The 25,350-nt window shown below is 33.3% G+C and overlaps 1 protein-coding gene across 3 annotated transcripts; it reads right to left on the bottom strand.

Annotated features, from left to right (window-relative positions):
• Positions 1–7,848: 7,848 nt before the first annotated feature.
• Positions 7,849–17,899, bottom strand: LOC105137360 (TMV resistance protein N-like). Of its 3 annotated transcripts, none has more exons than XM_011043088.1 (6): positions 17,840–17,899; positions 12,190–12,720; positions 10,636–11,725; positions 10,100–10,531; positions 9,258–10,019; positions 7,849–8,594 (listed from the first exon to the last, which is right to left on the bottom strand). In XM_011043088.1, the coding sequence occupies exons 2-6, from the start codon at positions 12,684–12,686 to the stop codon at positions 7,890–7,892; spliced, it is 3,486 nt and encodes a 1,161-aa protein (XP_011041390.1). In that variant the 5' UTR covers positions 12,687–12,720; positions 17,840–17,899; the 3' UTR covers positions 7,849–7,889. The 3 variants fall into 3 exon arrangements, with proteins under 3 accessions (XP_011041390.1, XP_011041388.1, XP_011041389.1); XM_011043086.1 differs by having other exon boundaries at positions 17,789–17,882; XM_011043087.1 differs by having other exon boundaries at positions 10,100–10,528; positions 17,789–17,882.
• Between the last annotated feature and the right edge of the window lie 7,451 nt (positions 17,900–25,350).

Here is a 25,350-nt window from a genome sequence, read left to right as displayed (position 1 = left end):
TGACACAGCATATATATAATGAACGATAGGAAATAAGAGTTTCTCAAACTTAAATTATAGCCCTAAAATATAGAGAAAACTCAGATTGTTTAAATTCTAAAGGTTAATGCTTTAAATAGTAGCTAAACTGACCTTGGCCAGAAAGGAAAAGGAAGACCAAAACAACTAGAAAAAAAAATAAATCCCAGACAAAATCTTTTGAGTTTAATTTGGACATGTTCTCTAAATGCATGAACAAAAAAAAAAGAGTGAGAAAACAGTTGATGTCCTCCTGATGAATATCAATGTTGCATTTCTTTCTTTGCTGTTGGTTTAACTAACTTCATGATCATGTCTATTGGTTTTGCTCGGATGCAATAATCAACTCATGTTTGTCATTGCCCGCATTGTAGACAAAAGGTAGAGGTACAGACTTGAATGCGCGATACTAGCCAACGTTATTCAAATGTTCATACTCCAACCTAGTTAATGAAACAGAGTGTGAACCAAATTAGCTATCGGCAATGTTGTTCTTTATATCAACCAGAAAACTCAATTCATTAGGAATTTGAGAATTCTATGCGCATTTATATAAAACCAGCAGTACCTGAAAAAATTCCATATTCCGCGGCGAATAATCTCGAGGCTAGCTACAATTGAAATAAAGGATTGCCCGTGCAGGGAAGGCAGTTAGAAATTCAAGACAGTCTGCAAGTCAACAATAAATTCGGGACTTGCATTCTTCACCAACATCATAAGAATTGGTCAGGACTGAATCTGGAGCTGATGCATATAATTTGTAAACCTGGTTTACATTTCTATGATCTGTATACAGTTGTTCTTCATATTTCATTTCATTAAGACAATAAGATCCACAGTCTCTGTTTGATTTTATCATGTATTGTTCTTACTCACTATTTCTCTGAATTATACACTTGTGTGAGGGATAAGGAGTTTGCATCTTAATAACCAGTTCCTAGACAGAGATTGCAGTCCCCAGTCCAGGATTAGGTCTAAAAATGTACCGTAGACAGATGCAATTACTGAGAATATCGAGGCTAGTATTTTCCAGCGCAGAACTTGTGAGGTCATTCCAAAAATCAAACACATATAAATTTATATTCTTCAGCAACTTCTTGTCTACTTCACGGAGTTTTTAATTTGTATTAATTTATAAAAGAAACAATACAAATAAAAAGAAAAAAAAATTCTTCTCTACTTAACTCACTTTCACTCAAGCTCTCTTTATCTTCTTCTCTTTATAATCTCCATATGCAGCTCTTCATTGAATATATATAGACATATTCAGCTGGGAGCAAAAATTATAAATTATACCATAATTTATATCTTAAATTAAATCTTTATCATTTATTAAGTTAAAAATTAATTATTTTTACTTATATATAATGAAAATAGACATGTTTGTCTCTACTTTGCTAACAATCCTGGGCATATGGCAACAAATGAGCCCATTATATCCCTGCATTTTGTCCTAGTCTTCATCTTCATAAAGGCGTCGAAGACACTGAAATACGATAATTGCAATTGCCAAAGCCTAACTTAAGAGCCTTTAAAGCATCTAGAATTTTAGAAACAAGTTGGATACCTGAAGAAGACGAGACCAGTAGGGAACCAACAATGAAGTAGAAAGTGTTTTATACATCATTGGTTTTGCAGGTATTTTGTATCAGTTTATAGTCTCTCCAGCCATAGTAGCATATGTAGAACTCCAAGCTTTTAAGGGCTTTCACCTCCAATTAAACAATGCAGGATGCTCAAACCAAAGCATATATCAATAGGTCCTCCCTTTTGTATTTCCTAGTCTACCATTTTTCATTAGATTGGTGCCTTACATGAAATGGCAACCAACCGAACAGTATATAGGAGCACAGATGCACTGAAACAAACAAGTGATAAAGAACAGCAGTCATTGATGTTTTCGTAGAACGAAATTGTGAAGCAGATTATCATATCAGCTCGGTCTAAGCTAGCTGGCAGAAGAATTCTTCTGGAGGCTAAGAAAAGCAGCAAGTTCTCTGTACTGTGTGAGAAGTGGAACTTTGAATAGTTTCTTGTATAGCTTACAGGTTTTCTTTCTCGTCATAATTCAAACTGTATTGCAATGTAGTGGGATAACTCCACTTAGTCATTCTCATTTTGCTTCACATAAATCGCAAGAATGGCGGCTTGGTTTTCAATAACGGACGAAAATTTTCTCCTTTTTAGGTTGGAGGAAATTTATTCATTTTCATAGATGTCATTTGTTAATGATGAAAATAATTGAAAAAAATAACAGATAAATTTTTTAAAGACATTGCTAATATATGTGATCCTAACAATGGTGCTAACAGGTAATCCTAACAACATTCATTGTTGCTGTGTGGTGTCGCTTCTAACATTAGCAACTGCTAGTCCCATGAGCCACTCTACGTTGCGAGCTGAAAAACAAAAAGCTTTAAAAAAGAACGTCAAAAGACTGTAATTGTATTTTAAAAAAGCAAGAAAAAATTGCAATTTGGGTCAAATAAGTTTGTCTTGTATAAAGACATAAGATGTATCAAACTAAGAAAAAAAAAGAGTGATCATGATAAAAAAAATTATTGAAAAGAAAAAAATCAACAAAGATATATTTCATTCTAACCAAGAGCATCACAAAGAAAATAAAAAGTAAAAGGAGAAGAAATGATCCAAGTAAACCCGAGTGCATTTGCCGACACGCAACCCATGCATGAGGTTGTGATAAGTTTTAAAGAAACCGGAAAAAAAAATAGAATGTAAAGTGTTGAAAAAAATTTAAAAAAAATAATTTTAAAAAAGAATAAAAAAACAATATCAAAAAAAAATTAATTTTAAAAAAGATAAAAAAACAATATTACCCGGGTTAACTTTTCAAATTTATTACCTCATTCATGAGTTTGATGTAACCCAATTGGAGAAAACCACAACTCTTAATTCCTAACTAACTTAATATTAAATAATTAAATTAAAATTTTTTGACAAAAAACCGAAAAAATAGTGATATAAAAGAACAAGGACCAAATGTTAAACAAAAAATAAAAAGGGAAATAACATTGAGTTAAAGGTGAAATAAAAAAAATCAAACATTTTACAAAAAAAAAAATCAAAATTAAAAGAGAAAATCAAATCTAAAATCAAAACAAAATAAGAGAAAAAATAACATTTCAATGTTATAGGATGACAATGAAAAAAAAAAATCAATTTGACAAAAAGCCTAAAACTAGAAAGACAAAAAGAAGAAGAGAGAATAAGGACCAAATACTAAACAAAAAAAAAAAGTGGAAAAATAATATTTGTTAATTTAAGGATGAAATTAAAAATATCAAAATAATTTACAAAAAAAATAAAAAAAAAGATTAAATCTGAAACCAAAATAAAATATAAGGAAAAATAACATTTTAATATAGGGGGAGCTCAAAAACAAATTTAAAGTTTATAAAAGGAATCAAGATGAAAATCATATAACAAATATAAAGAGGATTGAAGTAGATATTTTTTTAAAAAAATTAGAGGACAACATGAATTTTTTGATTGGGCAGTACATTTTCGAGACGAAGAGAGCAAATTAGAGGACAACATGAATTTTTTGATTGGGCAATGCATTTTTCGAGCCGAAGAAAGCGAAAAAGAGAAGAATGAAAGAAAAAGTTATTGGAGCCAAATTGCTTCAAGTGCCACCTCATCTAGACATGAATGCTGTGAGCTTTCAAACATTGCTGTGATTGCATAATTTCCACCTCCTAATGTTGGTGCGCGCGAAGCGGTTTCCATTCGTCAACAACTTTTCTTTCAAAAAAATTAATTTTTACTTTTAAAACATGAAATTGCCTCTATCTGACCCCATAATTATGAAAATACCACAATGAAAAAAAAAAAAGCTCCTTGACCTAAGTTTAAAAATTTATGATTATAGGGTTAACCAAGTAAATTCATTGTGCATTTATTTTTAAAATATCAATTATTCTTTTTAAAATATAGATTTGTCCCTATATTGATCCCACAGTTACAAAACGACCAAATTAAAAAGACAAATAAGTCATTAGACCTAAGTTAAAAAATTTCTAATTAAAGAAAAAATCAAGTGAATTAACACTGCATTTTAAATAGAAGGATGAATCGCCCCTCTATCAAAGGTAGATTTATTTTGATTTCAAGGGTATTTTAGCCATTACACTATGTAATTAAAAAGTAAACAGATTTATTTGACCTCAATAAATATTATAATGACTGATTGGTTCTTGGTGCAATTACATACTGCAACAATCATGGAATTTTCTGTCAATATTTGTACTATTATTCTCTTGGTAATTAATTTATTGATGGAATCACAAATGAAAATACTCTATTAGTAAATCTTTCACTGGTAGTTTTTTGTTCGTTAATAAGTCTGTTAGTAATAAAAAAAATATTATTACTAATGGATTTAATGATGGAAAAAGCACAAAAAATAAAATTACCCGCTTCATTCCATCAGTATTGCTCTTAGAAAAATATCGTATGTAATTTCGTTGGTAATTATTTAAAAATATTTTAAAAACAAATCCATTTTACAAAGCTATAAAATAATTAAATTAATATAAATCAATATTCTATAATACTCAAAACGGAGTTGCTTGGAAAAAAAAGAGAGAAGAAAATCAACTCAAACAAATTTGCAACAAATAAATAACACAAAAAAATGAATTTAACTAATTCATATGAAAAAAATCAAGTTGCGATTGCTAAAAATAAATTAACTAAAAATTCATCTTATATGAAAAAAATTCTACAACAACATTCATATAATTATTAAGAACAAAAAAAAAATTTGAAAATAAAATAAAAAACAAATATAATGAAAAAAACATGAAAAAAGAGAAAAATCTTACTTTAATGTAGTTGCAAATGAAGCTGAGAAGAGAAAAAATATTGTAAAGTATATTAATTAAAAAAAAAACTGAGAAGATAAAAAAAAATGAGAAGAAGGTATATTTGAGCATGAAGGAGAAGAGAAGGAGTTAAGGAGAGAAGAAGGGATGTTCATGTTTTTACATACAGGGAAGAAGATGATGAAGAAGAAAGGAGGTTTATCTTTTGTGAAATTAGAGATTCTAAGTTTTTTATTGGGGCGTTCTATTGAGAATAATTAAATATTAATATTTTTAATTATTTCATCAATGATTCTGTCTGTAATATTTTTCAAAAACAACCAAATATCACCGACAACTTTTCAATCCGTTGGTGATTTCGTCTGGAAAATTTAATTTAAAAATTCAATTTAATCAAAATTTTTCAAAACCTGTCAATTAACACTGACGACTTTTCAATCCATTAGTGATTTTGTCTATAAAAAATAATTATTAACCATGCAATTCGAAAGTGAACAGTTTTAGAGTTTTCTAAAAAATAGTGATAGAACTTTTCATTGGTGATTCTTTTTTTAATTGACATGATGAACAATGTTAATAGTTTACCGATGATTTTACTGATGAAATAAATTTCGTCAATATAAATGACAAATCATCATATTTTTTGACTTTATTTTAATTTTTTCCTACTATAATTCTCTCGGTATATACATAGAGAATATTTTCATTAGTATTTCCATTTGTATTTATCAATTTTCTAGTAGTGACAATACTACCCCAAAAGCTAAGCAACTAAATTTTTTTGGAAATTTTTTTGGAAGTACAAAATAGTCATTATACTATTTTTGTACACAATGTCCAATGTACTACATTTAGATGCATACCAAATTCATCACCTTAATCCGTTTGTTTGTTTGATTTTTAATTTTAATATGCTATGAAGAATGGAAAAAGATGACAATGAAAGTCATTATTCAAGTATTTTCATAACCTTAATATTTCTAAGAACTTCAAAACCTAAAAATAATAATTCAATATTTCCCATCATTTCTATTTATAATCACATAATATCTTTTTATAATCCACGTAAGCTATCATTATATTATTTAAAATGAGTGCTTGAACATGCATGCATTGGTTTTTATTTTTTATGATAAGAATTTATTGAATAAAAATTATGTATGTTGAATTTTTTTAAAGTTATTATATTATTGAATTTTAAGGTTTTCAACTATAAAATTTGTTACGCTTTTAATATTATCCATGTTAAGAGAATATTTGAAATAATAGATTTTATTGGACAATTATAATTATAAAAAAAACTATAAAAAGCATGGAAAAACTACTATAACAATCTAAAGTAAAAAGAAACCAAACAAAATAACTAACTATTCAGGAGTAATGTGATCTTTTTAAAAGGTGTAATATGGTATTTTCACAAGAGTTCATTAATCATTACCATATTAATAGGGGGATAAATCGATTTTTTTGCATTTTTGATTTATAGTCAAATAACTATATTACCTTTAAAGTAAAAATTTTTAATTTATGCCTAGGGGTGTTTTTGTATTTTTAATTTTTATACATAGTAAAATGACTAAGCTACTTCTAAAAAGTAAGATTTTTTTCACTAGTAGTCAATGACATTTTAGTATTGTCATTATATATACATATATATAATCAGGTTGATATAAAAGTGCTTTAGTAATTTTAGAAGTATAATATTATTTAAAAAAAAGATATTATGACATGCAATGCAAGTGACAGCTCATGGGTTGCTCTCGTGCCCTTTAAGCATTGTGTGGAGGGGGTAGACAAATGGTGCGTTCAAAGTGGTGTTCGAATCGTCTTGGTGACTCCTTTATCGTGTTTGTGGATTACTAACCTTTAGTTTAGAATCGACAAGCATTCTCTCTCTATTGTCCTTGATTTTTGCAACTAACCTTGCCAAGTTTCAAAGCAACCCTTCATTTTGTTTTTCTTTTATATTTGGTTCATGATCTTTTGATTACTATTTATTTTATTTGAAATGATTTATAAAATTAGTTTTTTTTAATTTCATCCTCTTTTATTTATTTTTTATTTGTCATATGTGGTCTCTATTCTTATAATTACTATTCGTTTTGTTTGAGATAATTTTTGTGATTGAATATTTTTATGATTTTATCCTTTAGTTTTTTTTTTCCTATCAAATTTGATTCTCATTCTTGTGATTGTTATTTTTTTTTTTTGCTTAGGCTAATTTTTTTAATTGATATTTTTTTCTAGTTTCATTTCTCAGCACTAAATTGGTTGGAAATTGGATTTCTTAATTGAGTTAGGTCTAGAATTTCACGGGTTGTGATTTTGGGAGATTAACTCAGGTTTAGAAGGTTCGTCTACGTTTGTTTTTTTTTTTTTGTAAACTCATTTTTTTTCAATTTCATTATTCAATATTTATTTAATTGAAGATTGAGATTTATTATTTATTTATTTGTTTCTTATAGGATTTAAAAAATAACCCGGGTTATTTCAGGGCTTTTTATTTGTCGTTCTTTTTTAAACTTAGTTTTTTTAAAAGATATTTTATTCTTTTAATTTAATTTAATTATTTATTTAAATATAAACATGAAATACTTATTTTATAATATTTTATTTGATTTAATTAAATATAAATAAAAACAATACGGGTAAAGGGATTTCAATATTGACCTAATGGCCATAAAAAATGATTTTTGAATAATCTGGGCTCTTCGTCTCCCGCTACCTGGACAATCCCAACTCGCAGCCTATCCTCCTCTTCCTCAACCTGGTAATCCTCTTAGCAATTCGGTAGACCAAGTCAAGAATCGAGCTGACCACCGAGTCAAAAGCTTAGTGAAGAACCAAATTGGCGTGCTTAAATGCAAAAAAATGATGCAAAGACAGTCTCACTACTAGAGATAAAGAAAAGAGAAATTAAAATCTCAAAAACTCTTATTGCTTAAAAAAGCTTGAAGATATATAATAATACCAAATCTCTAATTGTTCAATTCAACCCTATCATTACCCTCTTCCCTCTCCCATTTATTTCTTTTCAAAAAAACACGCATATACGTTTAATAAATCATAATTACAACGTGTAAAGCAAAAATAATGTCTAAAAAGTTGAGAAGCCATTCCTGCTTTTGCTGCATATCCATCACCGAGAGTTCGATTGTCCCAAAAGGAGCTCCTACTGTTTGCTGTGATAACCTTACTGTCCGATGAGCAGCTGCAACTGCTGCTATGGGATGTGGTAGCTTCATTGTTTGATTGGATATTATTATAATCATTCTTGGATCCTCCCTCCTCATGCAATATTCGTACACCAATCCTCTTTATTTGAACACGTGGATCATCCATCAACACTGAAACACTGAATTCATCACCATCATCAAACCCAAGATCATCGACCCCGCATTTACAGTGGCTTATCCATAGCCATCCTTTTTCAACCCATAAATCTAGGAGAAAACCATAGCAGTCAAAAACCACGCTTCTGCCCTTGGTATTGTTTTTTATGACAAGACTAAAAGGATCAGTTACGATATTTAATTCTGACGTGGAAGAAAACCATGTGAATATATTAAAGCCACATATCCGGTGCGCAGCAGGAGTGGATACTTCGAATGACAAGTGCTCTCCAAACTCATTCTGGATTAGCCCCTCCTCTCCTTCCTCATGAAACCTCAACATCTCATTTCCTTCATTGTAAATGAGAACGTGGAATATGTTGTTCCGAAGCTGTATCTGTTCCATCAAAACAAAATTTACAGAAAGAACTGTGAAATCACCCTAACATTGTTGACAAAATCAACAATGTTTGTCAACAATGTTAGGCACAAATTTGTCAACAATGTTAGGCATAAATTTGTTAACAATGTTAGGCATAAATTTGGTGCCACCTACCTTGCCCTTGTCTTTTGCATGGATGTTTGCCTATAAATAGGCAATGCATCCAAGCATAATAGACACACCACAAGATAGAAAGAAGAGAGGGTGAGGAGAGAATAATCCCACAAAATTGTGAGGTATTTGTGAAATAGTAAGTGGGGTGTTTTCTCCTAATAATAGAGAGATTTTTGTTGTTCTCCTATTATTAGAGAGAAGTTGTATTCCCACATTACTTAGTAAAATTCTTCTATACTTGCCCGTGGACGTAGCCAAATTGGGTGAACCACGTAAATTCTTGTGTGTCATTTCTCATTTTATCTTGTCCCTTACCTTTTGTCTTGTCGGGTTTGCATGCCAGTATCCTAACAAGAACAAACGCAAAAACTTTCTAGATATAGCTGTATCTGTTCCATCAAAACAAAATTTATAGAAAGAACAAACGCAAAAACTTTCTAGATATCTACAAGGAGAAGTAGAAAAATGTAGGGTTGAAATACAATAAAACGGGTGAGGGAGGACCTTAAAAAGCCTTGGCTGCATTTCAATGCTGACCATTTCCATTATTCTGAACATGTGTGTGTCAGCCTTCTGGATTAAATCCAATTTAATCAAATCTTGGAATTGAACTAATTGATCACAATCACGTGCTCTGGTAAAAAGGAATTGTTTTACAAGTCCTTGCAGTGAATAACAATAGGACACATCTAAAACAACCAAGTTGGATGGAAGCTCTGGGAGTATCTGAAGCATATTGCATCTTTCTAAAACCAGGAATCTGAGTGTACTGAGATCCTTAATGTTTTCTGGAAGAAAACGAAGTGGAGTATCACTTAAATTTAGAGACACCAAGGATGGTGGCAATGGAAAGGAGGTAAATCTCGAATTTTTCCTTGCTGAAAATCTAGAGGGAACGAACAGCTTCAACAGAAGAGATTCAATGTATGATGTACTTGCAACAATTCCATCACTTTGAAGCAACCTAAGTCCCTGATGATGATCTAACCCCATATTCAAGCCATCAAGATTTGAGCAACCATCTAAATGAAGCAATTGAAGTGAACTCAAACTGCTTATTTCTTCCGGTAGCTCTAAAAGACTCTTACAGTTCTTCAGATTTAAGATCACGAGACAATGTAAATCTCCAATAGATTCATGAATCTGAACTAAATGGACACACCCTTCAAGTATTAGCTTTTCAAGGACTGGGAGACCTGAGAAATTTGGGGTTCTGATGAGATCACGCGAGTAACGGAGATCAAGAATTTTTAATTTTGGAAGAGACTGCAAGAACACTTAAATTTAGTTATTATCAATTGAAAATGGGAAAGAAAGATGTAGGGAGAGAGAGAGGATATACATACCAGTTTGCCTTTCCAAGCATCAACTAGACTGCTTTTAGATAGATCAAGAACCACAAGCTTCTCTAAGCAAAAGTGCTTTGGTATGGATCTCAAAGAGAATCCATGCCAACATAACCATATCAAGTTCTTGGGGAAGTGTTCATAACTTCCATAGAATTTCATGTAATTTAGTTGAAGGAATTTTACATTTTGCATCTTTCTGAAAACATCCGTGCTGGGGATGGGAAATAAACTTGTTTGGCCAGCTTGTACTTGTTCCCTAAAGAAAAATTCGGAAATCCATTCTGAAGGGAGGAATGGAGGAAGAGGACAGTGTTGAAACAAGTTATACTTGTGGCGAACCATTGAATCAGTACAAACGACTTCTGTGCAATTATCTTTCATTAATGCATGCATATCTAGGGTAAGGCCACGCAATTTCTCAGCATCCTGCTTCAAAAATATTAAAAGTAGAATAAAAATGAAAGTAAAAGAATGACCAACATGTTAAGATGCCTAAATATCATGTAGGCATACCTACAAAACAAGGTACTTACAATTGTTTCTTTCAATATTGTAAAAGCTTCTGTGTGATGCCATATTCTTTGACATTTAGGTGATTCTTGGCGGGCAATTTGCCGTCCCATGTCTCTTATGAGTTGATGCATACACAACCTTTTCTTTTGGTCTCTTTCCAAAAGACATCTATCGATGAGATTGTCAACCCTATACGTTGCACCTACACCAAGCCCGTCTAGTATCGTAGATACATAATCCTCATCCATGCCATTGAAGAAACATGCAATATCAAGGAATAAGTCCTTCTGATAATCATCATCGAGAGAGTCATAACTTATTCTAAGAACCTTTTGAACTTCACAGTTAGGAATCACTTCCATTTCTTGTAATATGCTTTCCCATACTTGTCTTCTTTTTCTAGATAATGAAGAACCAATAACACGATGGGCTAATGGAAGTCCATTGCAATGATTTACTATTCTCCAAGAAAGATCTGTAAAATCCTCAACAGGGTGAGCTTGTCCAAAGGTGTGCCAACTGAAAAGCTCAAGTGATTTTTCGTTATCTAGAGGTTTAACTTTGAACTCGACAAACTCATCATCAGCTGTAATCCAACTCTTATTTCTAGTTGTTACAATGATTTTACTTCCTTGACAAAGCCAGTTTCGCATGTCAACTATTGCATTGAATTGCTCCCTTTTGTCTACATCATCGAGAGTAATAAAAGTTCTTCTGCAACATAATGCATCTTCAATTTTTATAATCCCTTCATCAACATCATGTATCTCATCAACAATCTTGTTTAGGATATCAGAAAGAAGTTGCCTCTGTAGGCGAACTACACCATTGGATTCTTTTGACCTTTCTCTAACATTTGATAGAAAGCTCTTGCCTGCAAATTTATAAAAGTTTTGGTTATAAACACTCTTTGCTATGGCTGTCTTCCCAACACCACCAATTCCATAGAGTATAACAATGGCAGCACCATCAGAGCCATTTTGCAACCATGAGTTGATACAATTTATTAGAAGATCTCTTCCAATGAAATGAAGGGGGACCTGAAATATTTTTCGATCCAATTTCATTGAGACCTTCTCCACAATAGATTGGACAAATTGTGCCTCATACCTACAACAGAAAGAAAAATACATTATATGACAATTAGTAGTCTCTCTTTAAAGTATAAAAATAAACAACATTTGGCTATAAAATAATTATCTTGGAAAAAAGAAATTAAACCAGGCTGCGTGTCAATGATTGATGGCTAATTTTATAGCTTCGTTATCACCATCTATTAAAACCAAATCATGGATGGAAAAGAAGAAGAAGAAGAAGGAATAATGTATATATAAAACATTACCTTTTCAAGTGTTTAAGAAGGAAAAGAGCAATAAACGAGAGAAAAAAGTATTTTTATTTTATTTTCTTCTATGTTCTCTTGAGTTGGGGGAGTGGTATAGTTTCTTTAAATTGAGAGTGGTATTATCAGGCATCCTCTAAATGCTTAACTCCAAAAAGTGAACAAATTAAGAGTTCACAACCAGCATTCTATTGTTATGCTATGTGTAGTTTCATCAAGAGATACAACTTACCCATCTCCTAAATCCATTCCTCCTAAATCTGCAACATTCTTCAAAGCAATCCTCCACCCATTCACCCGGTCCATCTCCTCCTTGAAATGCTTTTGATGTTCCACAAATGCTGCAGCAAAGCTCCCTGTCTGCTTTCTGACCTGGGATGGATCCACATCATAGAATACTGGAAAAACTATGCAGCTACCAGTCCTCACTCGCTCCATGATCATTACAAGTTCATCAAGGCACCATCTTGATGAAGCATAGTTTTTGGAGAACACGATTATCGCTATTTTTGATTGTTGTATTGCCTGTTGGAGCTCCAAATCGATATTTTCTCCTCCCCGGATTTCATTATCTTCTCTAAATGTGCGAATCCTTGCTTGAACCAGAGCTGTATAGAGGTGATCAGTAAAGTTCTTGCGGGTGTCTTCACCTCTAAAACTCAAGAATACTTGATATTTACAACGAGAAAACCGTGAGGATGAGGATTCTTGATATTTCCCAGAAGCCATTTCGAATCCAGCAGAGCAAAAAGATTTCAAAGATCTGACACAAATGAGAAAAAGGAAATTATTTCCCAGCAATCAACCCCCTCCACGCCCTTTCCGATAAACATCTGTGCATGTTTTATCAGTACTTGATACTACGCATTTACAAGCACATTTTACGTAAGGATGCCTATTCGGCTATACTTGCCTAAATTATTTATAAAAGCACATCTTGTAATGTTAGGCCCACGAAAGTGAATTTGTTAGTTTATAACTTGTGATCAATCCCTACAAGCACATCTTGTAATGTTAGGCCCACGAAAGTAAATTAGTTAGTTTATAACTTGTGATCAATCCAATCTGAATCAATTCAAAACATTTTTTTTTTTTGGAGTGGTATGATGAGATCAAATGATCAATAAACAGTCACCAACTGTGGTTTAATTCATGTGATTCTCAAGAAAGAAAACAAAAAATAGTTGGAACTAAAGTAAACATCATTTACATCAGAGTTACATTCCATAATACAATATATACAATATACAGAAGATACGAAAGAGAGATAAAGAGAGTTGTTGACAGGAATAAAATTAGCAATCAGAAAATTACAAATTAGAAAAACTAGAAATCATGAATAAATTTGCTAAAATCCCTCTTTAGAATGTCCATCTTAATAGGACTATCATTATACATTTATAAACATATGTTCTATATAATAAAATATAAGATATAAATTATACAGAAATCATTTTTAGTTGATCCAAACCTAACTTCTTTTTTTTTCCAGAGACAACTACATGTAACAGAATCAAATCTACCAAATCACACCTAAATTACAACCACATATTTAAGAATATAAACTCAAATCAACCCTACCAAAAACCCTGGCATGCCAGTAGCCGTCCATGGAGTTAAACTTAATGGCCAAAATTATAAACTATGATCACAAATAATAGAGATGTTTATCTTTGGCAAAGACAAACTTAGATTAATTACTAGTGAAATCAAACAACCAACTCCTATTGACCCTACATACAATAAATGGATAACAAAAAATGCAATTATTAAGGGTTGGATTATAAATTCCCTAACCCTATCTTTAATTGGAAAGTTTATTAGATTTTCTAGGGCTAAAAGGGCGTGGAACGCCATTGCCACAACTTACTTTGATAGAGGAGATATTATTTAGGTATATGACTGAAAAAGGAAAGTCACCTGGACAAATCAAGGGAATGGATCTCTAAAAGACTACTACATTGGCCTGTAAAATCTCGTGTGAGAGGTTGATCATAGACACCTAAATTCGATGACATATGACGAGTACATACAAAAATACAATAAATTAATTCAAAAAAATTGAATTTATACCTTTTTAGATGGCTTAGATTATCAATTTGATTAAACCCACTAAGATATTATTCAACAAATTCCTTTGTCATCGATTGAGCAAGCTTTTGCTTAAGTGAAAAGGGAGAACACCGAGCAAATCATGATGTTGGAGACTACAAGAGACAATAAAGATAGCTTTGGTTTACTTATAAAAGGCTGAGAGACCAGGAACTAAGGTGAGATAAGAAGAGGAGGTGTGAAGAACTTAGGGCTACAACATTCCAATGAGAGGAACATGGTTGCTGGTGTGAAGATTGATGAAGGTTAGACTAACTTCAAGGATCTCACTCTTAAAAGCCCAAACAAATAGGTTGGACCTGATGGCAATTCTTTCAAACAGGCTTTTGATCCATCATGGTTTAATAAATAGGCCATCCGACCCAGGTTTGGTCCACATGGGCTAAATTCCAATAAGTCATCTTTTGTTAGATGAAAAGCTCAAAGGGTAGGTGCACTTATTATGGAGGAAATAAGCACACTAAAGATATTTATTTCTAGCTATATGAGTATCTAGAGTGGTGGTATAAATTCAAAGGAAAAAAAAAAAGAAAAAAAAAAAAAAAAAAGAAAAAAAAAAAAGAAAAAAAAAAGAAAAAAAAAAGAAAAAAAAAAGAAAAAAAAAAAGAAAAAAAAAAGAAAAAAAAAAAGAAAAACAGGATGGCTAAGCAACATGTGTCATTAATATAGACCCAAACACGCTTGTGCCACTTGATGATTAACCTCCGCCTACCACTCGAGACCTAGTTACTATTTGTTCCATGAATTTAATAGCCAATGATGACCATGTGAATGATTGAATTATTGACTCATGGGTAATAAACCACATGACCTATGATCCCAATGATTTTAAAACTAAGTCAGTTCCTCAATGACAAGCTATATCTAATGCTAATGGTGATATCTATCTGGTAATGAGGGGAGGAACAATGGAATTATCAACCATATTCACTCTCCACAATACTTTTTTTGTCCTTTCACTCTCCACTAAATTGTTACCAGTGAGTAAAGTAACAAAAGATTTAAATTGTTGCGTGCTAATGCACTCTTTATTTTGTTTGTTTTAGGATATTCTCATGAATAGGATTTTTGGTCATGGTATTAAGAGAGAAGGGTTATATTACAAGGATGATTTGAACTTTGGTAAAGCTCATTTTGCTTAATTATCACAGCAAAAAGGACGAGACATTTGGTTATAACATTACCGATTAAGACATTTATTATTCAGCTATTTATAATATTTACCCCCTACTTTATTTACAAATGTACTGCCCTCTAGTTTTAAATGCAAGGACTGTATAATAGGTAAAAGTCATCAAACAACTTACCCCATCAATTATAATAAAAGCAATGCACTTTTTAAGACTATTCACTCTAATTTATAGGGTCCTGCACCTGTTACTACTATTGTTGGTTTTAGAGGGTCACTTGGTTTTATAGGTTGAAACATAAGATGGATGCCCTACCAGTTTTTCAGAAGTTTTTCACCCTTGTACAAACTTAATTTTCTATAAGCATTGAAACTCTTTAGTTTGATAATGGAGGCGAAAGTTTATCGATGTTATAATCTTATCTCACGCAAACTCTATGCTATTATGGATGTAACCTTTCTTGAGATTGAATAGTTTTTCAATAAACCATTACCTTCTATTCTTTAGGGGGAGAATAGAAATGAACAACAAATATGAGATTGAGTTCATACTGATCATACTGAAAATCACACTCAAACAAAACTAGATATTACTAAGCAGACCAACCACACCAACTTACATACTTTGACCACATTAAATCACCCCTTCTCTAACATACAATATAACCAGGATCAGAGTCATGAGGACATTCCTAACACTATAAATGAGGTAACATCTTGTAACTCTCCTATTTTACCTAATCTTATAAAGTACAATTTACCTCATAGGAATAATCAAGGGATACCCCCAAGTTGGTACTTATTAGAAACAAAATAAAAGAAGTTCAAATATTTTATTGCAGTTTTTATCTTAGCCTATAACATATCTAATGCAATTAAAGTCTTTATGGAAAAACTATCTTTAAAATAGGTCCCACAAAACATTGAAGAAGCCATGGTAGATGAACATTAAAAGATGGCTATTTATGATGAAACGAAGGCTCTCCAAGATAACAATACTTGAGAGTTAACTACACTGTCAGCTGGAAAAAAGATAGTTGAATGTAAATGAGTGTTTACTATGAAGTATAAAGTAAATAGGATAGTAGAGCAATACAAAGCGAGATTAGTGGCTAAAGGATACGCACATACATATGTGGATTATCAGGAAATTTTCTCACCAGTAGGCAAATTAAACACAATCTGAATACTCCTATCACCAACAACAAATCTGGATTGACCTTTACATCAATTTGATGTAAAGAATACATTTCTTTAATGAGATTTATAGGAGAAAGTCTATATGGATGTCCCCCTAGTTTTACCGAAAGAAGAGCAGAAAATATGGTGTGCAAGCTTAAAAAAACACTTTATGGATTGAAACAATCCCCCTGGGCATGGTTTAGAAGTTTTAGTCTAGCAATGCGGAACACATGAATTTAGCCAAAACAACTTAAACCATACACTATTTCTAAAACAAAATGAAAGGAAAACTATGGCTTTGATTATCTATGTTGATGACATGATAGCCACATGTAAGTGAAGAAGGAATTTTAGAATTATAAAAGTATCTAATAAGTGAATTTGAAATAAAGGATCTTGGTAGGTTAAAGTATTTTATGGGTATTGAAGTATATATATCAAGATAAGACATATTCCTATCACAAAAGAAGTATGTATTGGATCTATTAGCCGAGACATATATGTTACACGACAAACTCGTGGATATATTAATCGTACAAAATCATTGTTTAGCTGAACACACTGATTAGGTTCCTATAAATAAAAAATGATATAAAAAATTAGTGGAAATACTCATTTATCTATCATATATATGTCCTAATATCGCATATGCAATCAGTCTAGTTAGTCAATTCATGCACAACCCAAGTGAAGTACACATGGAGGCAACATTGAAAATATTTAGATACTTAAAGTCTTCTTCATGAAGAGGAATTCTCTTCTTAAAGAATGATCACTTTAACATCGCTAGTTATATAGATATAGGCTAGGTTGGAAATGTCACTAATAAAAAATCTACTTCATGACACTTTATTTTTGTTAGGGGAAACTTGGTAACCTGAAAAAGTAAGAAGCAAAATGTAATTGCTCTATTTAGTGTTGAATGACTTAAGAATTATGTGAAGTACAATGGATAAAGGGGTTACTTGCGGAGCTAAGATATCCTATAGATACCGAAATTAAAATGTATTGTGACAACAAAACTATAATTGTTATAGCTAACAACACAATTCAACATGATTATACTAAATACATGGAAGTAGACACACATTTCATTTCATTAAGTAAAAACTCGACAAGAAAATTGTGATTTTTCCCTTTTGTTAAATCTGAAAATCAGCTAACATGTATACTTATTAAAGCACTTAAATAAAATATTTCATTACTCTCTCAATAAATTAGACATTTGAGATATCTTTATACCAATTTAGAGAAAAAAAGAGGTGTTGATAGGAGCTAATTTAATAATAAAAAATATACAGATAAAAAAACTAGAAATCAAAAGTAAATTTAGGAAAGATTATTGTATATATTTTTTTTAAATTTCCATTCTTAATAGACTATCATTTATTTTTCTTGACAAGCGTACCTGATAGAACAAATGGAGCAGGAAATGAAAGAGAGAAGAAAGAGTACCCACATGTCCCCCTGTCTCTTTTGTCTAACTTGTGGCTGATGTTCTGTACCAGTTAATCAATACTCAGCTCTAAGTTTTTAAGTCAGCCCTATAATACATTTCCGCGGGCCTTCTTTGTTTCAGCGACTTGTTTATTTAAATGACATCCACATAATTCATCATTATACGATTGGGTGTAGGGTAGTAATTATTTTTAAAAATATTTTTAATTTTAAAATATATTAAAATAATATATTTTTTATTTATAAAAAAATATTTTTTATATTAAGATATTAAAATAATATTAAAATATTTTAAAAAAATCAATTTTAAAAAAGAATTTAAACTTTTTTAAGAGGTAAAAAAATTACTACACCACCAGTTTTGCGGTATCTCTATCTCGCAGCCAAAACCACCGGTTTGAGCCATTGATTATTGCTGTGGAGTGTAGGGGTATTTGTTTTTAAAATTGAAAATATATTAAAATAATATTTTTTTATTTTTTTAAAATTATTTTTATATTAAAATAATATTAAAAATTATAAAAAAATCAATTCGAAGAAAAAAAATTTAAACTTTTTTAAAACGCAAAAAAATTACTTCACCAACAGTTTCGCGGTATCTCTATCCCCTCGCAGCCAAAACCAAAACCACCAGTTTGAGCGATTGATTATTGCTGTGGAGTGTAGAGACATTGAAGCTGTACAATGTTTGGTGCCTTTAGCTATAAAGTGTGCGTTTAAGGAACCAGGAATTATAAATGCTAACAGCAAGAGGGTTATTGTGGGAATCGGGTGTTCTATAAGAATGGAGGTTTCATTGGGTGATAGTGATAGGATTCTGGTGTCAAAAGAGGATGTGAGGCTTCTTGTTGACTTGTCTAATCATAAAATGGAAGCCAATTAGAGGAGAACTCAAGGGTTTCTATGTGGTTTAAGAGAAAATGGGAAGTCCACAGTCTCGGAAAATGGTTAGCAGCAACAAGGGGGATGGTGATCAGCTGGAGCTGGAGTGGTGGGAACAGAAATTGGGGATGGGGATGGGGATGTCCAAAATGGTAATTTTATTTTATTAATATGCTCTGTGGAGCTCCTGATTCTGTATTTTACTTTGGTTGTCTTGAGGTATTGTAAGATTACAGGATCCACTCAGAATATTTGTGTCTTAAATAGAAACATATGCAAAGTTTAGTAGCGCATCTTCTGTATTGATTTTAGCTTTTTCTTTCAACGCTGAGGCTAGCTAGTTTTGTTTGTATAGATGGGATGAATGTTATATTGTTGCCGCCATATTGATATATTAATTTCTGATATGTGAATTTTTTATGTATCATATGTGTTATTGCAGGAAATGCTTCATTTTAACAAGACAGCAAAGTTTGAATCTATGAATCATTGGCATTGGCTGGGAGGGTAGGAGAAGAAGTTGCCAAGTGCAGTTTATCTGTTTCTCCGATTCTAGTTGTTGGTTAACCTGTAGAGAAGCTTTTCCTTTGGGGTCACTCTGCTTGTCTAATGGATAATGGAAGCTACAGCAATGTAGTATTTGATGGTTTTGGAGGGATGGGAAGGCGCTCTCGAAGAAATGATTATTTGCTGCTTGATCCGTTGAGTGGCAATTTAAAGCAATTGAAATTGACGGTGCTCCATCTCAACAATTGCATCAAACAGCTTCCGTGGTTGGTGATTTTGTTTTTGTTATTGGAGTTGGATCTGATCCTTCAAACGTTCTAAATGATGTATGGGTTATCAATACAGCTAAAATGAAATGGAAGCTCGTACAGTGCGCTAGCAATGTTTTCCCTCCTTGGAGAAGTTTGAGCACATTTACAAATTCATCAAAGTTTTCCCTCCAAGTTTTATGAAAATATTTGTCGAAGAAGCAGACCACTGTATCAACTTGCAGAACAACTGTTGATGTTGTACATTTTTATGCTCTATGTATGTGTCACACGTGGCAGCAGCAGCTGGCTCAAACATGTTTGTATTTGGTTGGACTTAGCAATGATACAATCTTATCATTGTTACATGTTCTTAACACTGGAAATTCGCAATGTAATGAGGTCTTCGTTAATGAGATATGGCCATGTGCTCATCATTCTTGCTCAATTGTGGCATATGAGTCCAAATTATTCTTGTTTGGATGTTACAATGGCGAGAGAGCTATCGGAGATTTATACAGTTTTGATGCCCGAACATGCATGTGGAAGTTCAAAAAGACAGCTGGTAGAAGATCACATGCTAGATTCTCCCACTCAATGTTTGTCTACATGAACTTTCTTGGAGTCATTGGTGGTTGCCCTGTTGGACATCATTTCCAAGAGTTGCATTGCTTCATAAGACTTCCAATGTTGTTGGTGATGATCATGTTATCATTGGTGGCAGTGCAGCTTGTTATGCATTTGGAACAAAGTTCAGCGAGCCATTAAAAGTCAACTTGCTTCCGCTGGTGTCTTTAGGAGACAAACTTATGCCAGCAGAGAGAGTTTTCTGATGTTTGAAATGCAGAGGCTTTAACCTCAGAGTCCTGTCTTGAACTCTGAGGCTGAGAAACATCTGCTTGTTTCTTCTAAACTGGGTACTACAACTTCAAAAGAAGTATGCGAAGTTGGGGAAAGACATATTGAAGAATTTTGGATGGTTTTATCTTGGGAGGAAGGCTTACACTCAGGTGAATGGATTACATATTTGTTTTCCTATCACTGAAAAGTTCTCTGCCTGTTTCTGGAAAAGCAGGATCAGGATAGGTATGCGCTTGAAGAGGGAAATGATACTTGTGTATTAAACCATTTACAGGAGGAGGAATTTTGTTAAAAGAGGTCTCCTGTTCAACAGCCTCGAACTTCCTTAAGAAATTTGGTTCCGCTATTTTAGAAGACGATGTTGGTGAAGTTAGAAAAACTTCCAAATCTCCCTTTCAAACAATGAATGAATGGATTCAACTGCTGATTAAACAAAAAGACCTAGCAGAAACACTATTAGAGCACCTGCCGAACAGGTTAGTAGTCTGAGAATTTATATCTTTGGCATCTATTGTGTGCTGAAGTGTTGTAAGTTGAGATCAAGTCACATTCGTTCCTGAGAATACTCTTCTGGAGATTGTAGCCCATAACTTTCAATTAATCAGCCGGACTAACTTTTCTCTACATTTAGATGGGAGTGACCTGGGGATATTGTACAAATGATTATTATTCTTTTATTTAATGTGTATTAGACAATCCCTGCAAATTCCCCTCCTTTATACGAAAGGCATTCAAAGCATCCATTTGCTTACTCAACATTTCAGCTTCATTCATCATCTCTTGTAACTTTGACCTGTAAAACCTGCAACCTTGTAACTCATCACCAAGCCTTTTGAAGAACACTAGTTCAAATTCACCTGCTTCCTCAGCAGCCTAAAGAAATATAGTCTCACAACTTTCATGCAATTTTGCTTCACAAGACTCGCAGGAATGGCTTGGTTTTCAACGTCTTTTGTGTTCGAATCTATGCATGCTTCTGCCTTCGAATTAGATCACTGAAAGCTCTGTATAGGGTTAAAGCTTGCTTTAACCCGCCAGGTTGCTGTTTCTTTGCTTTATACGTTGAATTTCTTTCAAAAGGATCTTCAAATGATCATAATGCATGAAAACTTCTTGCCATTCTGGTACCCATTTAGGAGACAAACTCCTTTCCGAACTTCATGCTTAATAGAATAGACGAGTTACTTGTGTCGGATATTCTTGAATATGAAAGCAGCCCAATGAACAACGCTGATATGTCCATGTATCTACATATTCACTGTGTTCTAGCTTCTAACATCAGCAACAATCTCATATAAATTAATGAATTAAGAGACTTTTACTTTACAAGAATTTGACCACTTGAAATTTATGACCACAAGAAGAAAAGAAATGGACCTCAACCACTACTCTCTTTTCTCCTAATTTTACCATGATTTACTTCCAAGCTCTTTCCTCAGCGCATCATTTTTAAGCCTGCTGCCGAATAAGCAAGTGTTTATGTTGAATACTGTTGATTGTTCTCCTCCAATTTCTTCCCTGTAAGTTAGTACCTTAGAAAAATTGCAGATAAAAGAATTGGATAGATGGTGTCAGACAAAATATTGTTTTCACTGGTCATTATTGTTTAATCCTAAGATGTTCAAAATTTTTGTTTCCTATATGTGAGTTTTCAGTAAGTTGCTAATGATGTTGTAGCCCCTCATAAGGGAAGTAAGTTTGATATGAGCCAATATGCATCCTAATGTTCGCTTAACATTCCTATTTTGATGCATCTGATGCTCTCAATAGTCCATCCTGAATCCATCTCTTGGTATATGAGCCGGGGTGTACAGTAGCTCCTCCACTAGAAATAAGGTGCAATAGAAAATATATTGATGGCTTCACACAATCTTGAAAAAATCATAGAAGCTAAAGATGCTACGATAGTGAACGGAACAGCACTGCACTGCCATGAACGACAGAGGCATAGACTGGAGACTAAAAAATGCAACCAATTGTTTTGTTTCCTTGGGTCACTGTGTCAGGATATTGCCATTATTGTGGCAAATACATCACTTTTACTTTGTACAAGTGGAATAACTCATCACTTATTTGGTACAAAGTGAAAGCATATTTTATGACATAATTGATGCCATGTTTTATGGCATTATTATCTTTTCCATGTTGACAAACATGCTGGAGAAGCTTGTCATTGATGCCTATAAAAAAGATATAATTTTAGAGAGTAAAGTTGAGAGTGAGAGCGGTGAGTGTGTGTAAGTGAGAAGAGAGAAAGGCTACAATGGTAGCAGCTTTGCTGCCATTGCAGCAGCTGCAAGTGCAACAATAAGAGCTAGGAGTTGAGTAGAACGGATGTGATCCTCCTCCTCCATGTATTTGTATTGTATCATTTCTCTATCTCTAATAATATGGACATCTCCCGTAGATGTAGGCAATATGCCGAACCACGTTAAATATTATGTCAGTATGTTTAGCCTTCAATAGGTAGCTATCAGAATATGCATCATCGGTCAGAACCCCTAACAATTGGTATTAGAGCATTTGGTTTAAAGTGGTGTTTGATTTTTGCTCAAAAATAAAAGTTGTCAAAATTGTGTTTTGACCATCCCACTGTGAAAATGAGGAAAATACAATCACATTGGCCACATGCGTCGTCACACGTCAACGAGGCATCTGTCCACACTCCAGACGCGCTCCACACGTCTTCTTCACCTCGATGGGCTGACCAGACCCAAATACCAAATGACCCGACCCATGCGACTGACCCGGATGGATGATGATGATGTCATCATGATGTAAGCATATCATCATCATGCATAGTTGGCATACTATGTCAGCGCCTAGTCAATTGACATGTTAGCGCTGCTAAGGGGTGAGCCGAGCTGAGTTGGAGCCGAGGGATAGGATCCAATGTGGCCGATCCTACTTGTAATTGAATCTAAATCTGGTCTGCTTATCAGGTTACCAATTGTTTTGTTTCCTTGGGTCACTGTATCAGGATATTGCTATTATTGCAGCAGCTGCAAGTGCAACAATAAGAGCTAGAAGTTTAGTAGAACAGATGTGATCCTCCTCCTCTATGTATTTGTATTGTATCATTTCTCTATCTCTAATAATATGGACATCTCCCGTAGATGTAGGCAATATGCCGAACCACGTTAAATATTATATCAGTATGTTTAGTCTTCAATAGGCAGCTATCAGAATATGCATCATCGGTCAGAACCCCTAACAATTGGTATTAGAGCATTTGGTTTAAAGTGGTGTTTGATTTTTGCTCAAAAATAAAAGTTGTCAAAATTGTGTTTTGACCATACCACTGTGAAAAGGAGGAAGATACGATCACATTGGCCACACGCGCCGTCACACGTCAACGAGGCATCTGTCCACACTCCAGACGCGCTCCACACGTCTTCTTCACCTCGATGGGCTAACCAGACCCAAATACCAAATGACCCGACCCATGCGACTGACCCAGATGGATGATGATGATGTCATCATGATGTAAGCATATCATCATCATGCACAGTTGGCATACTATGTCAGCGCCTAGTCAATTGACATGTTAGCGCTGCTAGGGGGTGAGCCGAGCTGAGTTGGAGCTGAGGGATAGGATCCAATATGGCCGATCCTACTTGTAACCGGATCTAAGATTAAATCTGGTCTGCTTATCAGGCTAGAATTGTTTTGATCAAATCTTAGTCGTCTGAAATACAATTTGAATGAGTTTAGAGTTGTTTTAGCTAATTTGATCATTTTGGATGCAATGGTACCATTCAATCATTGAGATTGTGATCGAAAATGGTGGCAGGGAATTATTAAAGAGAGATTGCGCATCTGAAAGTCATCATGGTGGTCGATGGAAATAAAAAAGAAGTAGTTGCACATGTTTGCCCAATTACATGTGCTGAACTACTAAGTGGGGAATTTTAATTGCTTTGAGGGAAGGAAAAATTGGGATACTTTAGACACCCGATCATGTGGATGATTTAAGGTAGAGAGTGAAAATTAATGAAGACCAATCTTGATGAATCTATGCTCTAGTAGTCTCGCTAGATATTGAGAAATCAGGTATGAAACCAAAATATTCCAGATCATTTGTAAAAGAAAGTCGCGACAAAACTAGCAAATGGTTGTATATACGGAAAGATAATAAGATGGATAGATATGGTCTAAGAAGTTCTGTCTAGGAGATTAGGTTTTAAGCGGGACCGGTGTGACCCCTCCAATCTTTCTTGGGAACTTGCTTAGTTGAAAGATTATCCATAAGGTATTATTTTCGTATATGTAATAGTTTGTAATGAAACTGTTGAAGACTAGCAGGATGATGGCACAGAGAAACAGTTGGGTTCTATATGTTCAAGGATCTGATGGAGTGGTGATTTCTCCAAAGAAGTTAAATTCGGTGACTATGATTTCTCGGATGGAGTGGTGATTTCTCTAAAGAAGTTAAATTTGGTGACTGTGATTTCTTGGAGGGTAAAATTGATGAAAACCCTGATAATGAAAGAGAAATACAGTAAGGGGATAAAGATTGACACCCTATTTTGATTTGGATAGGTGTTGTGACAGGATGAGCTGCTGTCAAACATAAACAAGGAATAAGAAGAATCTAGAGAATAAAAATTGCACGAGGGCACACAGAGATTATACAGGAGTACCTGTAGGATCCAATGAGGTACTGTAATGAGACGACTATAATGAGAATAAGAGTTCCCATATGAAGCTCAGAGCAGAGACACTATGTGAAAAGTTGTACAACAAGAAGTCTTTTATGCTTTTGATAAAGACATGAGAATAAGAGTTCCCATATGAAGCTCAAAGCAGAGACACTATGTGAAAAATTGTACAACAGGAAGTCTTTTATGCTTTTGATAAAGATAATATGCGAAGACCGTTCTAATGCATGCAAGGATGGAAAGATGAGCTATTGTAAAAGCAACTAATTGAGAGGGTGTGACCACTTATGATGAAAGGTGAAGACACCAAAAGATAGTTGGTGTGGATGAAGCTATCAAATAGAAAGGCGTAG

This window comes from Populus euphratica, unplaced genomic scaffold, assembly GCF_000495115.2.
Source record: "Populus euphratica unplaced genomic scaffold, PopEup_1.0 scaffold66.1, whole genome shotgun sequence".
NCBI lineage: Eukaryota > Viridiplantae > Streptophyta > Magnoliopsida > Malpighiales > Salicaceae > Populus > Populus euphratica.
This window is presented reverse-complemented; position numbering and strand designations above follow the sequence as displayed.